Source organism: Mytilus trossulus, chromosome 10, assembly GCF_036588685.1.
Source record: "Mytilus trossulus isolate FHL-02 chromosome 10, PNRI_Mtr1.1.1.hap1, whole genome shotgun sequence".
NCBI lineage: Eukaryota > Metazoa > Mollusca > Bivalvia > Mytilida > Mytilidae > Mytilus > Mytilus trossulus.
In genome coordinates, this window is record NC_086382.1 from 65,547,151 (window position 1) to 65,566,300 (window position 19,150).

At 34.9% G+C, this 19,150-nt stretch overlaps 2 protein-coding genes across 3 annotated transcripts in view; one reads left to right on the top strand and one right to left on the bottom strand.

Moving 5' to 3' along the window:
* Nucleotides 1-341: 341 nt before the first annotated feature.
* Nucleotides 342-19,150, bottom strand: part of LOC134686497 (uncharacterized) — a 30,578-nt gene continuing 11,769 nt past the window's right edge. Inside the window, exons 1-3 of one of the 2 annotated variants that reach the window (XM_063546164.1) lie at nucleotides 3,005-3,102; nucleotides 1,967-2,198; nucleotides 342-856 (exon numbers count right to left, since the gene is read on the bottom strand). In XM_063546164.1, the coding sequence (XP_063402234.1) occupies nucleotides 527-856; nucleotides 1,967-2,188 (552 nt within the window). In that variant the 5' untranslated portion in view covers nucleotides 2,189-2,198; nucleotides 3,005-3,102 and the 3' untranslated portion in view covers nucleotides 342-526. Of the gene's footprint in view, nucleotides 857-1,966; nucleotides 2,199-3,004; nucleotides 3,103-19,150 lie in introns of those variants that run through there. The other variant, XM_063546165.1, reaches the window with a different exon arrangement.
* On the top strand, nucleotides 17,666-19,084 carry LOC134688076 (uncharacterized). The gene has a single exon (XM_063548543.1). It carries the CDS (start codon nucleotides 17,666-17,668, stop codon nucleotides 19,082-19,084), a length of 1,419 nt encoding a protein of 472 aa, XP_063404613.1.

The following is a 19,150-nucleotide window of genomic DNA, read 5'->3' on the forward strand; positions in this document are numbered from 1 at the left end:
CTGTTTTTGAATTCATTGTTCAGTCATTGACGGGTGCCACATGTGGAGCAGTATCTGCTTACCCTTCCGGAGCACCTGAGATCACCCCAGTTTTTGGTGGGGTTCGTCTTGCTTAGTCTTTAGTTTTCTATGTTGTGTTTGTGTATTATTATTTGTCTGTTTGTCGTATTATTTTTTGCATGGCGTTGTCAGTTTATTTTCAATCTATGAGTTTGACTGTCCCTCTGGTTACTTTCGTCCCTTTAAAAGTGGTGTATTTTGATGCTTGAGTGAATGATTCTTTTTTTTTAAATTTTTTAACCAATCTTACAAGCAGTCTACTATTCGGTAAATAGACAAAATCAATTTAACATGGCTGACATTCAACCATATACTTATTTATTTAAGTATTTGCACCCATAGTGTACGGTTGAATGCTAAAACAAATTTTATATACATGTACAACAAAGTAATTATACAAACTTAACACAAAAAACTTAAAGTAATACAAAGTATACATTTTACAGTAATTTTCCTGTCATTCTAATTACTGCGTGACCTCTAACCGTAAATTCGATAGTTTTTGACAATATTCAAATGCACGATATGGAGTCCACATTATTATGTCCCAGAAGTTTAGTGGAAGTTCTTCAAATTCGTTCGTCCTTCCAGCTTCCAAAGCTTTGATAACCATGGTGGCACAATTATTTGTAATTAATGAATACTTTTCGGTTGTCTTGGCCTGATGCCACCACGCGACAACTTTATCTTGATCCAATATACAATTTCTTAGTTTGACCTTGCGGTCAGCTTCCCTTCCTTCTAACACGACGTCATCATGGTATGATGGCATACAGTGGGGTTTGAGTGGATAAATCTGAAAGAGTAATATATTTATAAGTTTACACATGGATTGTTTTAGTGTCTAGCGTCTAGCTCTTTCTTCCATCTGTATAGGCACTTATAATGACCAAGACTTTCTTATTGGTAACATTGTTGAGGTATTCAGTATATGTCTCTTTTTGAAAAGGTTCTTATTTTCATTCGCTCTAAAATATAATGAAATTGTGGAGCTATCGTTTCCAGTTAGCTATTAAGTAGTTTCTGTAGTTTTGATCGAATATTTTCCCTACTTGTTCATACCTTTGTTCTACAAAACCAATCACAAGATTTGTATAACTAGGGCCAACGTTTGGTTAACATGTCTGTACCATTAACCTGCCTTTATATGTCCGTTATTATCACCACCAAAATAAAAGGAACGCTTCAAGAACGGTTTCCAAGTCTTCGATGATGAAACCATTTCAAATCTACTATCTATATCTTTCCGTTTCTTATTAATAAATTCATTATAGATACCAGGATTAAAATTTCGTATTTGCGGCAGACGCGCGTTTCGTCTACAAAAGCCAGTATCTGATAGGCCTAACACATGGGGAATACTTGTATACGAACTTTGGAGATTGAAACTGGTTATTTTTTTTTTCTGGATTTCTATTCAGTATGTGGTTTAAAAATTCCATATCGTTCATAATATAACGTTGTATCAATGGGCAAAGATTTTTCAGTAGACCTATTGAACGATTTAGACTTGAGTTATAGATCAAACAAAAAAATATTACGACTAAAGGGAATCGTAATAATATTGAATTGTTCATGACTTATGATCATCTTTAATTATAAGACAAAGATATTCGAATCACACATTTACATAAATTGTCTTTTTACGCTTTTATTTAGATAGAAAATAGAACTAAAGTTGGTTCGTAAAGCTTTCTCAACGAAATCCTTAATTATCAATGGATATTAACTGAGTCAACTCAGGGGCAGATCCAGCCATTTTAAAAGGTGGGTGGGGAGGGGGGTTCCAACTATAAGTCCCCATTCAAATGCATTGATCGGGCAAAAAAAAAGGGGGGGGGGTCCAACCCCCGGAACCCCACCCCCTGGATCCGCCAATGCAACTGTGTTTAATAGTAATACATACCATTGTAGTAGGGATAGACAGTAAAACTGTAGATATCTTAAATGGCGAAAAGCCAACTGTCTTAGCAACACTTTTACATCCACTCAGTTCCAACCATGTTGTCAGAGTCGATCGGTCTTCATCACATGGCCACCAGCTAATGTGGGTACCATTTGGTAATGTAAGTGAGGCGTGCCCAAGCGCTGACCCAATAGGATCCCATTCGTAAAACCGCACTACCATTTCCAATCACCTAAAAGTTCAATGGATGGTTTTAAAAGATTATGTAGAAATCAACATTAGATATTTCCACTTCATTTTAAAACAAATATTTAATGAGTATTTTTTCAGGATAATGTTTTTAAAAAAAACCCGATCATGTTATCATGGTTATATCATCGGCATCTTCAACGTTCAATCGAAGTAGACATTTCTTTATCATGCATTTAAGGTGAAATGGGACACCCAAATTACACACAGACTTATATATCTCGTTAACATTTTTAGGGATTGACCAGATCCAAACTCCAACCTGCAGCTTTATACTTTATACTTATTAGTCAGTGGCGGATCCAAGAATTTTCATAAGTGGGGGCCCACTGACTGACCTAAGAGGGGGCCCGCTCCAGTCACACTTCAGTGTTTCCTATATAAGCAACCAAATTTTTTCCCAAAAAAAGGGGGGCCGGGACCCCTGCCCCCCTAAATCCGCCTCTGTTAGCTACAACAGATATAAGCATATCATATACATTGAATCGAAAGTTCAATAAAACAAAATCATGATCTGAACTATCATTGTTGTCTTATTGTTGCTGTTCTATAACCACCTTAAACACGAATCTATTGTCGGTTTCAGATTTGCCCATTTTATTCTACCTGAAACATTTATCATGTTTAAAACCCAACTGTTTACATGATATGCAATGCATCACTAATTAACCAGCTAAAACGATGTTACGTATATAAATACTGTCAGACATTTTCCGCTCAGTTCTTTATTCGACGCAGAGCCTTTTCGTGTTAATTTCTATATTTTCTTTCTCTACAAATACTACATACCTTTAGCTATGTTATCATTCAAAGCTTAACTGCTTTGTCTCCCCGGGTGGAATTTCGTAATCATTTGTGAAAATTCATTACCTATTTTTAGACCTGGGAAGTTCCAACTTTTATAATGACCTATTTGTTTGTAAACCGTTATAAATAAACTTGTATACCCGTTTCATATGGGACTTTTAAAAAGAGATCAATTTGATTATTAATGTATGTTAAGAAAACAGGTAGATTTTCTACTATGACCCGTGTACGAATATGTCCCGGGATGATTCCTCACAAGAATTCATCTCTGAAAAATATTTACCTACATACATTAACAAGGTATCAATGTATTGTTTTTAAAAAGTCTACTGGAAGTCTTTGAATAATGATTGTATGGTATGAACTAGAATATAAGGGATATTCGTAGCTAGATTTAGAAATCTTTGACTATTTTATATGTTTGTAAAATCTTATGTAGCAATAAGTCAAGTTGAATGTTGAAGAAATTAAATTTAAATTAACTAGCATATCATGCACTTCAACATGTCAAATAAACCCTTCTTTTGTGTTTAATTTTGAATGCATTCAGCACTTGCAAGGCCGTAAGTAGGCATCTTATTTTAGTGAGGCAAACTAATTGAGCCGAGCGAAGCGAGGCGAAATCCTGCATTCTAGGCATTTTTAGAGAGTTTGATAATATTTTGAATTTGCACACTTTTTGTAAAAAAAATCATATTTTAAGACTTTTTATAAAATAACTAACACCAAATTTTTAACAACTTTTAAAAAATTTATATGTAAGATAATCATCCAAATATCACTGATTTGAGTCTGCTGCTAGAGCATAGAACAAAATTTGATACAGTAGAGTTTGCCAAATTTTTCTATGGGCGGTTCAGTCAAATCGTTTCAGAATCATAATTTGGTCTGCTGATATCCTTATTGCGATGAATATGGAGCATGACAAGATCGAAAATCTGTCGCCACTCATGCATGCTCTTTTTCAAGTTTTCAGTCATTTCAGGGCAGTCTATGTTTCTAAAGGTAGCACATTATCATCAACACAAAGATCAATGTCTTCTTCCAATTCCTTCTCCATCAGCAATTTGGGAGCAGCATCGGTAGTAACAGTTTTGTTTGCAAAAGGGAATTAAGCTTTCCTGTAAGCACCATCATACAGTCACAGTTACAAATTATTAAACTCACTTTTATGCTGACAAAGAGTACACAAACTGGGGATACAATGAGATAAGATACATGTATATGATTCTATCTATAGAGTAAGTATATATTTAATATGGGTATAGGGCAATTGGAATGGAGTTTTTGAGGTTTACATGTAGTTCCGTAACCCTGAATATAAAGAAACGAAATTCCGTAGTCCCGAATAAGTAAGGACAAAATCCTGTGTTAAAGGTTCTACCATTCCTCATTAATGGAATATGGAAAATTCTTTCAATTGTTAAGGTTAAAGAACCATCATCATGAATAAAAGCTAATCCATGCATTCATGTTTCATATTATTTATATTTTATTTATCTGTAAAGAGATAGATTAAAGTTCGTGAAATGAATACGCAGACAGGACTTCTCCCTTCCGAAGACAAGTACTTGATTTGTCAGTCTACTTATCCTAATAAATTTATATGCAATACTCAGACTCTGCTCACAAAAAAATAGTTTACTAGAATTATTCCTTCTTTACCTTCAGGGTCGCTTTTCCTTTTTCTGCAAAAGCCTGGTTTTAACTAAAGATCAATCAATGATGATTATAGTTATACTAGGTTAATGTAATAGAGAAACATCACCCGTTGAGATGCTAAGTTAACGTTATATCTAGGAAGGATAGTTTAAAAGGAATGATAACAAGTTATAGAAATTAAGGTTGAGACAGAACAACAAATGGTTATTATATTTATATATATATGTATAACAAAATAATCAGTGTCGACATTTTAGTGAGCCGAGGCAATTGCCTCACTTGCCTCAAGGGTAGTTACGGCCTTGACTTGAAAGACAAAAAACGTTAAGTTATTTAATTCGAGGTTTTACTTATATGTGCTCCGATAATTTTGAAAATGCTGCTGTATTTGACGCGCGTTTCGTCTACACAAGACTCATCAGTGACGCTCAGATCAAAACAACTAAAAAGCCAAACAAACACAAAGTTGAAGAGCATTGAGGACCCAAAAATCCGAAAAGTTGTGCCAAATACGGCTAAGGTAATCTACTCCTGGGCGTAAGAAAAGCCTTAGATTTTCGAAAAATTCAAAGTTTTGTTGACTGAAAATTTATAAAAATTACCATATAAATATAATTTCTTTCGTTTGAACGTAGTGAATAAGAGTGAAATTATTTTCTCTTGTTTGTTCATGATGAATGTAGGTGTCGTGCTTATCGCACGGTCATTTTCCCCGCCAAAACGGGGGTTTTGGTCATTCAGCACGACAGCGCCGAACCGTCAACACACATTTATTTATCTAAAGTTTAATTCTTAAGTAAGTTGGTAAATTTTTTGTAATGTCGGACCCTGAAGAGAGGGAAACCCCAGAACAGGAGGTGTCTCTTAGAGACGTTATGAAAGCTGTTAAAACCCAGGGTGACTTTAACGAAAAACTTAGGAAAGACATTTCCGATTTAAGACATGAAGTTCACGGGTCTACCGTTGCAGTTGCTTCCCAGGTTAAAAAGTTAAAAACTGAATCTCAATATAATTGGAAGTATGAGGGAAATAAGGTTCAATTTCAACTAAATACTGAATTTTTAGAAGACCTGACACAAGCTATTTGGGCCATTGATAATTCAAAGAGCGACTACGCACGGGAAACTATTACTGAAGTAATTGACAAGATTAAAAGACGAAATAAACTTGTTAAGATTGCCGATAGTAGTGAAGGGGGTTGGGAGACTGTTAGGCAATATGAAAGTAATCCAGTGGCCAGTGACTCCGACGATGAGAGCAAAATTAATAAAGCTGAGAGTAGGGCGATACGTAAACGTAATGCAAAAGGAAAAAAGTCTGCTTCTAAGAAGGCTAATTATTCTGCTTCTAGTACTCCTTCTCCATTTGTTGATACTTTTCAAACAAAAAATCAGCCCTTTCGTGAACCCCAGTCATGATACAATGGTCAAGCCTTGTATCAAAATCAACCCAGCACGAGCGGATATCAACGACAAAATAGACAAGGTGCATGTTATGGTTGTGGATCGTTCCAGCACTGGAGAAGCCAGTGTCCCTTCAATCCCAGACCTATCCAGCCAAAATCGAAATAGTACAGACTTTATAAAAGATGAGTATAATTGTAGCATAGATTATTTAATTGAAAATAATACAACTAAAGTATCTTCGATAAGTGACTCGGATAATCTCACTAATGATTACTACGAGTATGAACAGGGACAGGCACATATTATTGTGAAGGACAGGCTTAAAAGTCACTATTCTTTTTGGAAAAATATTGTTTGTTATGATTATATTTTAGATACTATTTTGAATGGTTACAAAATTCCTTTTTACAGTACCCCTCCTTCTGTATGCTTAAAAACAATCGATCGGCAATCATCCATAGCGAGTTTGTTACCGAAGCTATACATGATCTTCTTATAAGGGGATTGATTGAGGAATGTGAATTTCAACCTTGTGTTGTAAATCATCTAACAGTTTCAGCGTCGGACGGTAGGAAAAACGCCTTATTTTAGACCTCCGTCATGTTAACAAGCATCTTTGGAAATCAAGTGTAAAATTTGAAGATGTTCGCATAGCCATGCAGTTTGTCACAAACAATTCTTTTTGTTTCCAGTTTGATATTGTGTCGGCATATCACCATGTTAATATTTTTATATATTTACTAAGATCACAAGACCACTTATAAAAAAGTGGAGGGGTGAAGGTAAACAAGTTTTAATGTACCTAGATGATGGTTTAGGCACTCATACGGACGAAGAAACTTGCAAAACTATGTCCAATCAAGTGAGACAAGATTTAATTCAGAGTGGATTTGTTCCTAAAAATGAAAAATCTAAATGGTCACCTATGAAACTTTTGGTATTTTTGGGTTATTCAATTGACACAAACCGTGGCACTATAACCATTCCGAACGAAAGAGTTCAAAAGGTTTTAAAAACTATTGCTGACGTTGAATATTATGTATCTTAACATGGCAAAGTCCATGCACGATTGGTTGCTTCTTTAGTGGGACAAATAGGGTCCATGTCATACGTCATTGGAAACGTTGCTTATATCATGTCTAAACATTTAAGCATTGATATTTTAAGTATGACTTCGTGGAATAGTTGTATTGTTTTATCAACAGAAAGCTTGATACAAATTAAATTTTGGAGAGAAAATTTAGAACACGTAAATGTTAAAAAGTTTTCTTCAGATGAATCATGTCAATCTGTAGTTTATAGTGATGCAAGCAATACAGGATATGGTGGCTATGTTGTAGAAACACCTTTTAATATAGCACATGGTATGTGGTCAGAATGTGAGGCTTCAAAGAGTTCTACGTGGAAAGAGCTAAATGCTGTTAGAAATATTCTATTATCTATGATCAATGTATTAAAAGATAAACGAATTAAATGGTTCAGTGATAACCAGAATGTAGTAACTATTGTGGAAAAAGGTAGTATGAAACCTGAGTTACAGGATATTGCTATGTGCATTTTTGAGAATTGTTTGATACATAATATATCTATCGATGTAGTTTGGGTTCCTCGAACCTTGAATGAGAAAGCAGATTTCATCAGTCGTATTATTGATTATGACGATTGGGGTATTGACGAACAGTTATTTATGTATGTAGATTCCCTATGGGGACCTCATGAGATAGACTGGTTTGCAAATGATGACAATCGTAAGTTAACGGTATTTTATTCCCGTTATTGGACGGTGAACTCGAGGGGTATCGATGCATTCACTATTAACTGGCAAGGTGCCAATGGTTGGTTTGTACCACCTGTATGTTTAGTGTCTAAAGTAATAAGTTACATGAGGCAATGTTTTGCTCATGGGACACTTGTTTTACCTTTATGGAAGTCGGCAAGCTTTTGGCCGATTTGATGTCCTACGGGTGAAGGGTTCATTAAAGAGTTGAAAGGCTGTATAGATTTACCTACTAACAAGAAATTCTATACTTCTGGTAAAGGGAATAAATCAGTATTTGGAAATATTGATTTACCCTTCAGGGTGTTGGCTTTGAGACTTGATTTTGAACCTTTTTAACAACTAATATAAAAGTTCTTGAGTTGGTGGCGGTAATGTTACAGTAGGCCTGAGGGGCTGTGGTGGTGGTTTAATCTTAAGTGAAATGCGAGACGAGTTATGTGAACATTAGATTGTGAAATTGTTTATATACAAATTGTATGTGCTTTGTACATTATGTTTTAATGTGATTTTTATTTTTACATATGTTTTTGCAGGCTTTCCAAAGCGATCTGTTGGAATTACCTGATACTTTGATTGAGAAAATCCATTTACTTCCTGATCTGTTAACCGAAAGTAAATCTAACAACACAGTTCAAAATTATTATTATGGTTTTTTGAGATGGAAAAAATGGGCTTTATCTAATGGAATATCTAGTGAATTTATTTTACCGGCCAAACCAATACATGTGGCTATATATTTAGCATGTTTAGTGCAACAAAATCGTACGCCCAGTCCTATCAATCAAGCGTTTTATAGTATTAGATGGGCACATAAAATTATTAGTGTTATTTCTCCTACAGATTCTGATTTAGTGAAAAATATTCTTGAAGGAGCTAAGAGACGTCTATCTGTTCCGATTAAAAAGAAAGAACCGATCACTCCAGATATGCTTTCACAGATGTTCGACAGGTTATATTGTGAAAATGACCTTTACAACCAGCGCACTATTTCTGCTTGTTTGTTATCTTATTCCGGTTTTTTACGTGTTTCTGAATTGCTGAATTTGAGAACCTGTGATATTCAATTTTTTCCAAGTCATATGTCAGTATTCATACAGAAAAGTAAAACGGATATTTACAGAGATGGTGATCGAATAATCATTGCGAGAACCGGGAATAAATTATGTCCTGTGAAGAACTTGGAGAGTTTTTTTAGAATGGAGCAATAATCCACTTGATACTGATGTTTTCGTATTTCAGAATTTGACAAAAACCAAGGAAAATTATGTGTTCCGAAAAGAAAACAAACCTCTTTCTTATACAAGAATGCGAGAGCTATTTATAGAAGCATTTTCTCCGATTGTGCCAAATATAAAATCTTTTGGCCTTCACAGTCTAAGGTCTGGTGGAGCTTCTGCAGCTTGTAATTTTGGTATTTCTGATAGACTTTTCAAAAGGCATGGACGTTGGAGGTCGGAGACAGCAAAAGACGGTTACGTTAAGGACTCGTTTTCGGACAGAATGTTAGTTTCACAAAATTTGGGTCTTTAGTATATTTTTTCAAAAATTAATTATTAGTCCTTTTTTACATATTGTCCCTTTCTTTGGTTCAGCAGCGGCGTTGTCGTGTGGCTTTGCACTTTATTTATGAGTTTATTGTTTTCTTCATACTGTTTAGCAGTATGTCATTTACAATTTCATCAATACGAAGTATTTGTGGTATATGGTATATGAGACCAATACGAAGTATTTGTGGTATATGGTATATGAGACGGTATTGAGTAGTAATTCTGTTTTTTGAATACAGAATGAAGTTCGTTACAAGAGAAATATAATTTCTTTCGTTTGAACGTAGTGAATAAGAGTGAAATTATTTTCTCTTGTTTGTTCATGATGTATGTAGGTGTCGTGCTTATCGCACGGTCATTTTCCCCGCCAAAACGGGGGTTTTGGTCATTCAGCACGACAGCGCCGAACCGTCAACACACATTTATTTATCTAAAGTTTAATTCTTAAGTAAGTTGGTAAATTTTTATTTACAAGTCCCCCTTTTATCGTAATTATATGATTGATAGGACTGGAGGGTAGTTTTTATGCTTGGAAAAATTATAAATTATATTGTTGAAATGTTGTATTGTGTATACAAGTTATATGAATTGTTTCATATCTTGAATAAACTGAGCAGCGGCGTTGTCGTGTGGCTTTGCACTTTATTTATGAGTTTATTGTTTTCTTCATACTGTTTAGCAGTATGTCATTTACAATTTCATCAATACGAAGTATTTGTGGTATATGGTATATGAGACCAATACGAAGTATTTGTGGTATATGGTATATGAGACGGTATTGAGTAGTAATTCTGTTTTTTGAATACAGAATGAAGTTTGTTACAAGAGAATTGATAGAAACAACGCTGTCGTATACAACGCTGTCGTATATATAATAACCGCAATCATAATAAAGCATCTTGTTTTCCCCCTGAATTTGATTGTTGTTCCAGTCAGTCTGTTTTGGTAACATTATTTGTTTTCATATTCAACTTTGAAACCAAAAAAATATTACACCTTAGCACATCTTATGGGGTACATGTTCAATAATAACATATTTTGTTATAGCTGTAAAGTTGAAATTATAGACATTATAAGAATTTGGTTGATATGAGGCGGAATCCAACTTCTTTTCAAATTATTTGATTACAATTTATAATCCTTATTAAATAAAACATCAAACATGGATATGCATTGGGAAACTAAACCATTTATAACACGAATTATTAACAACACAAACACCACCAAAAAGTCGCCGATACAAGGTGCCTCAGAAGTATAATATCATCATATTCATGGTAAGTACATCTCATTTGTGTGATGTCACAATCGAAGAAACGGGAGAATTGGTATAAAATTTGGAACATATCGGTGCTCATCTGTGCCAGTCAATAACAACCAACTAAATAATAATTGCGCATCACTAACTATTAAACAATGGATAGCACATACTGTAGCGGTATAATCACCGTATCAAACTATAATACACCGAGACAGCTATCAAACATATTATATTATATACACAACTAAAGGCCAAAGAACAACTATGGGTCAAAGACCGGCGTTGACAATGAGTACACCCCCATATCTTAAGTCAGCGTAAGAAAAATCCGCCATGACATAACGCAAGACAATTCAAATTCAAATGAAAAAAAGACGTGATTTTTAACAAATAATATACTAAAAACTAGTATCTCAATTGTTTGTAAAACAATTGAAAGGTCTTTCCTGTAAAAGTGATGTTTTCGTAATGTACTTTGTACGACCTTTCGTTTGATATACGACAAGCATATCTTCTGAAACTTTTCGCTTTTTACACTTAATGACCTCATCCGCCTACATTTTCGAGGTTGGAAGTATGATATTTGTTATATAGACAAGATGATCTTTCATTTGATATGCGACAACGCTATGTTTTTTGCACTAAATAACCCCATCAAACTTATTTTTAGAGGTCGGGAATTTGATATTTGAAATGTACACACCATGACCTTTCTTTTGATATACAACAACCCTATCTTAAAAGAAAATTTATTTTTTGCATTCAATTACCCCATCCAACCATTTTGGGGACGCCAATTTGAATTTGAAATGTACGCTTTAAGTTCTTTCATTTGGTATGCGGCAACCTTGCACTCTGAGAAATTTGATTTTTTGCACTAAATGACACATCCTTCTCCCTGGGATGAAAAAGGGGGTTAACATTTTCATTTCTAAGTAAAGTTTTTTAAGACCTTCAATTTGATATATGAGATGACCCCATTTGACAAAGTGCCAAAAATGATGCAAAATCAACTATGTAAATAGAAGTTACGAAACTTACAAAGTCAATTCAAAACATGAACATTTCAAATTGACTTTTTTTGTGTTTTTTTCCATGGAATGTTTCTGGTATTTGGTCAAACTTATAGCTATGTTAACCTCTTCAATTTCTAAAACATTTTAAGTGGTAAGCTGTTGTTAATTCAGATATACATGCCTCCGCTCGCAAAATTTCAAACTGCATTATCTCTAAAACTACAGCAAATATCTCAAATCTGTTAAATGATAAATGATCTACAGTTGAAGGACAAAATTATGTTAGATACTTGAGACTACCACCATTCAATTTAGGACCACTCGACCTTTCATATATAATTAGATCAAGGTCATTGTATACTGTGAACGTCAAGATAAAATTTCATCATGACCTGCCATTGACCTCAAATTGAAGGTCCTGAATTACTGATATCTCTGCAGTTTATAGTAGGTTGAGGTCTGTTACCATTAAAAAGATATACACAAAAGACTATACTTTTAAGAATCATCCCGTTGTAGTTTTTGAACAGACGGTCGGACATTTTTGGCTTATTGTATAAAATGCAGAGCTCGTCGAGAGGAACATTTTATATGCTGTATGAATGCAGCAGTCTCAACGTTTTTTTTAATATGCAAGCTTGAAATTGCAGCGTAATTTTAAGTAATTTGAACTCGATGACCTTTGACCTTGGGTGCCAATTCAAGGTTACATGAACTTAAGATTATTGGTGTTGGGCCCAAGTCTCGACGACTTCCGGTTCTCGAAATACAAGTTTTCAAAAAATTGTGTATATTTTTACAAGGGAAATAACTCCTTATAAGGGTTAATAACAAAATGGTTGTATATGTTCATTAAAAAGTTATCACAGGTACCAGGATTATAATTTAGTACGCCAGACACGCGTTTCGTCTACATAAGACTCATCAGTGACGCTCATATCAAAATATTTATAAAGCCAAACGAGTACAAAGTTGAAGAGCATTGAGGATTCAAAGTTCCAAAAAGTTATGCCAAATACGGCTTAGGTAATCTATGCCTGGGATAAGAAAATCCTTAGTTTTTTTAAAAAACATTGTCTTGTGTTCTTTAACATGTTGCAGTTTTCAAATCGATTCTATCTCTAATACTTTTTGAGTAAAATGCAAATAAAAGAAACTGTTTCAAGGGGATATAACTCTCATAGGTGATGATGAAATCCTATTCAGCCTCATATGGTAATTCATCATGATGAGATCTACCTATGGTCATAATAAGGTCATGCCATCTTTTAAAACAAAGAGGAGGGGGGGGGGTGCTTTTTTGAAAAAAAATAATAAAAGGAAGATATCTTCTTAAGGGGATGATGAAATCATTATGCCCGCGTCACACTGTCCCGATTTTTACGCAGATGGCAACACGATTATGGAAATTTTCAAAATCGGGACTGATCGTATCCAGATCGGGCTATTCGTAGTGTCATCTTTTACCATCGTAGAAAAATCGGACACTTTTTCTAGTCTTTGGGGAGAACTTCGGGAAGGGTTCTAAATTTTTTAACATGTTAAAAAATCCCCGAAGGTGCGTCCGATGTTGAGGGTTCGTATTGAGTTCGTATCACCATCATTACGATGTCAACAAGAATGAATCACGACGCTACCATAAGGTCTCACGATGGCAACACGACTTCGTGAAGACCTCGTAATCCCGTCGTGTTGCCATCGAATAAAAGTACGAAGGCGACAAGATGGAACTACGACGGCAATACATACAGCTAAATGTAAGTTAATTTTCGCGCTAAAATACATTTAAAGTGCCATGCGCGATATGCACTGGTCAGTCTAATACGACAGTTAAACAATAACTATCTTTAAAAAAGATATCCGACGTATTTAAATTTGAGTATATTCACCAAAACCCCGCTGAAATCTCACATGCGTAGGTGCGTTCTAAGAGTCATGCACGTTCGTACAACAAAGTTTACATAAAAAATTATATAATTGTCCCGAATGAACAGCTGTTATGGATGCAAAGAGCTATTGGAGAAACAATTATTTTAATAAAAATATAAATCTTTGTAAGATCTAGTTCAAATATTTATAGTTTTTCACTTGCTTTCCATCACGATATAATTAACGAGACGTTTTTTCAAACACAACAAAATCACTCACCATGACAGCATTTTGTCCAATCACAGAAAGGATTTTCGAGCATGCGTATTATGTTGCCATAGTTAAGCATCCTCAAGTTCAAAGGGTACAAATCCAGTCACGTCTCAGTCATGACAGCTGAACGGACGTGCTGGGCCAGCTCTCCTTTACCCGCTATCTTCGATGAGGGTTTACAATTAGATGTTCAACGACTTACTACTTAAGATGACAGAAACCAATCCATGCCGTACAGATAGACGTAGTAGTTGGCGTACCCGCGTTAACATGCACTCCAAAACCATTGTATATTATGGGGAGTGTCATGCCGATTAACGTCCGAGGGCTGTATCCTAGGCTGTTGGGTGATACGACCTTCATTTCACTGCCTCACGGCTTTGGTCCTGATAACGCTTCCTGTCATCTTTTGAACTACGTCCGAGATCATCTACCAGTACTCCATCATCGAGGCTAGCGGGCTGCCAAGCTGACCAAACTGGCCCTGAAAGCAGCCGTTAGTGGAGAAAAACATCAAAATAGTAAACAAAGAAAAATCTACTCACCAAAACCAAGATGGCGGCCTACATATTGCGACCTCCACTACTTGTTCCTGACCCATGGCATCAAATCATTTAAAGCTCACCAAACGCCTTCGGGCACCGAGCCGACCGTGCGAGGGCTGAAAGGCCAGTCAAGGTCGTTAAACACTTCCATATATAGGGCACAAACCGAAACTATACCGACTACGTCGGAAAAAGACGTTCACAAAACATGGATCTCATATCATATGATTCTATGAGAACAAGAAAGACGACAGCGTTTTTCTATTATAAATTAAAATGGAACAAGAAGAGCAGCTATTACAGGCTCAGGATATACTTTTACAAGTAAAATATTCGTTTTTGTCAATTTTTCATATCAAGTAACATAATGAAAATCATAAACGCGCCTCGTACACCAACACTGCAGGTACACGTATTTAGGGAAACCAACTTTTTCTTCATTATCCTGATTTTTTTATGTATCGTCTGAGTTGTTGTCACACGAATGTTTACTACATAACCATTTTGTTTTCTATATGTCATATTTTGCCGCATTTGTTGCTTTCCCCACATCCTTCCTTTTGTTATTATGGTATTCTCCTGGAAAGAGCTCTTTTGTTAATAAAAGGGATCAACGAACCCATTACCTTACCTTAAAGATAGATCAGTAAACATGGGCATAATTATGGGTGATTATTCAGACTAGTGCACACATTTTACAGTTAAAACAAGGCAATGCCGAGCGTGGCATCCCCTCGTATGTAACATATTGGGGACAAATATGGACACTATATTTGTATATGACACATGCTGAAAATGGTAAATTGAATATGCATATTTAATACATAAACTATTTTTTTAGAAATTTACCAAAACGTTCAGTAACTGGAAATACCTTTAATAGTATCTTTAAAACGCGTGATGCCTTCGGCATATAATTTAAATGCATCGTAAGCTGTACACGACGTCTTTTAGACATCGTATGGTCATCGCGCCATCATCGTAATCCATCGTGTAGCCTTCGTGATCCATCGTGTAGGCTTCGGCTGAGATATGAAGCTTAAATACACGTCTTTGGTTAACCTTCGTATGTCGATCTATGTCCATCTTTTGCTATCTTTTATAATTTCGGCACCATCGTATAGACTCCGTTATTCTTCGTACTTGCTGCGGTCACTTTTCGGTATTTTAACGAGATCGGGACCAACTTCGTACGAACTTACTATTTTCGCATTCGTGTGTCCATCGTATATAAAAATCGGGATAGTGTGACGCGGGCATAATTAAAGTCATCTGGTAATACTTCATGATGAGGTTTATCGATGGTCCATATAACATTTGAAAAACAATAAGGTCTTTTCCTCGCGTAGAGGAAAGACCTTAATAAATATAACAGACACCAAATAAAGACAACCACTAAATTACTGAATCACGACACAGCACGCATCTATAATACTAAAATAACGAGGTCCAATTTGTCAGCCGTCGTCGGGTAAAACGACATATTAAAGAATTCAACTCTAAATATAGGACAATGGTGTAGATTAAAATTACACCAGTCCAGACCGTTTTGTTTTCCACATAACTAATATTGCCAATAACTAACAAGTTACGGGTCGATTCAGATACCAATACCACTAGTATATTCACCTGACACCTTATCTGTACGTTCCGCATGTGACAGGCGCACCACCAAACTGTGTATTTAGGATTTTGCTATATACATGGGTCATAATCAAAGGGCTGACACTACTAAATTCAATCATTATCAAATTGTTCCCTGTTGTAGTTTTATTCAGCAATCAGCAAGACTTTCTAAGATAACAAATATAGGACAATGCTGTCGATTAAATAGTTATCAAAAGTACCAGGATTATAATTTTATACGCCAGACGCGCGTTTCGTCTTCATAAGACTCATCAGTGACGCTCAGATCAAAATGGTTAAAAAGCCAAAAAATACTCCATTCCTGGATAGCCAGGACCTTTTGTTTTCCAAATAATTAACAGAAAACTGTGTATCTTATAATCGACATGACTTTATCAGATGATAATACCAATTACTAAAATATAAGGCTTAGGCATAGTTATATACTTTAATGCAGTCACAGACCCGCGATATCACGGGTGTGTACTTGTATAATATAAAGTTTCAAACCACACTTATCCTTGGTAATACACATTTTTCCTTTGAAATAAAATAATCTTCAAAATGTTTTCGGAAACTTTATAGCTAACCAAAAAGTATTTTACCGTTACAATTTATCAATCTATTAATGTCACCATTGACATTTGAATAGACGATAAACACGTATGTTAAGATATTTGATTCAACATGTCTTCACTGTTATCTAATTTTCTAAGCCCATCGTATAAACTAATGCTAACAAGGAAGTGGACAAACCAACATATTATTCTTGCATTTACACATATAAAAAACAGAAGAATAGAACCTGATCAATTTGTAGTGCTGTTGGAAATATCTATTTGAAAGAAATGAATATACTAATAATTAACTTTTATACAGCAATTATATTAACCGTGCTGTTTCCCTCTGTAATGGGATCATACACATATTGTAGTATCGATGGAATGAAAGATCTGTGGTGTAAGAACCAAAGCAGTTGTTACACAAATAATTACCATTTAAAGGACGGATATGAAGTTATAAACCAATGTCTAGCATGTGAAGCCGTTCCTGAATGGGAAATTCCGCTTCCTAATGTCACATACCTTTCTTTAGACGTTGAAATAACGAACGTAGAAGGAACAGTAAGTATCTTATTAACCGATCAAGAATTCAAAAGTACAACTTATTTTAGATTTATGCATTCACATGGATACCTTCAACAATTGCCAAGGAATATATGCGAGTTTAATATTGTCTTTATTGATGTAAGTTATAATCTATTCCAAGACATCGGAAACATTTCATGTCTACAAACTTTAGATACACTAAAGTTGAATGATAACAGAATAACATTTGTTTCAAATAAGACATTTGCAGGGATGCCAAAGCTGAGGTATGTTGATTTGTCCAGTAATAAGATTTCAAAACTGGACTTCAATATATTGAATTACCCAAAAACTAACATTCTTCACTTTTACCTTAATGCAAATAATTTACGTCAGCTCGACGTTGGAAATGTTCTTGTACAAAATAATACTATTTGCAGGGTAAGTTACAAGAATAATAAATATCCAATTAAGATTTCTAACATTAAGAATTTTAATCCGAAGGAATCAAACACGTTTTTGTGTGGTACCATCGACTTTTCGAATGTAAGGTTAAATATACACCCTTATATGGTATTAGGAACCAGCATTGGAGAACTAGTTAAATTTGCAAGGTGTGGAAACCTTGAGTATCGCGGAGCGAAAATTAACTGTGATTGTTCAGTTGCAGAATTCTTCAATTTAGAGTATCTTGAGTTTAATCGGATGTTTAGTAATCTATTTACTAGTAATGCGTGTCAAAATCCAGAACCTTTACGAGGTATACATATAAAAGACCTTTTCTTTAACACGAGTCTTCATCATCTCATGATATGCGACGTTCAAGATGGCTGTCCTAAAGTTGGAAACTGTAAATGTGTTTGTACATCTCATCCACTTACTGACAGTATAATCATAGATTGCTCTAACCAGTCTTGCACGGATCTTCCCGATGTGGTTCCCAAAACTAGGCATAGAATAGTGTTATTGATGGAAGGTAATCAAATACAAAGTGTTAATTCGAAATACTATTTTAAAGATGTAAAAAGTTTGGATTTAGCCGGAAATCCTGTACAGGGTTTTGATGAAAGCATCCAAAATTTTACAAATGCTGCTGAAATAATCATAGTAGATCATTTACTTGACTCACTTCCAAGGCAAGTTCAATTTCTTGATCCTAACGTCTTCCGGTTCGGTCAAAATGGTATACCTTGTAATTGTGATAATCGATGGATCGGCGAATGGAGACAGTTTAAAAATGCAAAGGATCCTCTATTTTGTTCAAACTTTGAAAATTTCTCAATTGAAGATTATATAAGTCATTCAATGGACTGTGATTCAAGACAAGAAAATCTATTGTCTTTGTATTCACTTATTCCCCTGACTATATTTATTCTTATTTGGAAACTACGACATCTTCGTTATGATGTAAGAGTCCTTAAAAATCAGTTCCTAACAATTGACAAAAATATACAAAGGATTTGGCAAACTGATGTTTATATTTCATTTGACGAAGACAACGATGACGTCAGATGGTTTGTGTTTCAGATATTAGATAAGTTTTGTCGTAGAAGAGAACTAAGCACCTATATTGCCTGTCGAGATTCATGGCCTGGCAGTACAGACGAGCAAAACATCGTCAGGAATTTGCAACGTTGCAAATACTGCCTAATAATACAGTCATCTGGCATGTATGATTTAGATAAAACCAACTCATGTTCAAATCGTATGGAATATAGACTAGCATGGGATCTGTTTACAGATAAAAAGTTATGCAAAGTATTTATTATTAACTTTGACAAGAGTAAAACAGAAAAATTTCAAACTATGAAAACAAAAGCGCTATACAGACTTGGGATGGGATTTAAGATATATGATCGTAAACGGTCTTTATACGAAAAATTGTTGGAAGTTTTCAACGAACCACTAGTTACAAATGCAAAACACATTCGCCAGCGTAAAAGAAGAATATTGGCATATTTATGGCATCAATTTAAAGATAGAACTTGAACTCTATAATATTACAAATACTGAATTCATTTATGAATAAGAAGTTGATTAATGCAGTATAGTTAG

Coding starts and splice junctions, on each gene's coding strand:
- LOC134688076 (XM_063548543.1), top strand. CDS start 17,666: ATGGTATTAGGAACCAGCATTGGAGAACTAGTTAAATTTGCAAGGTGT.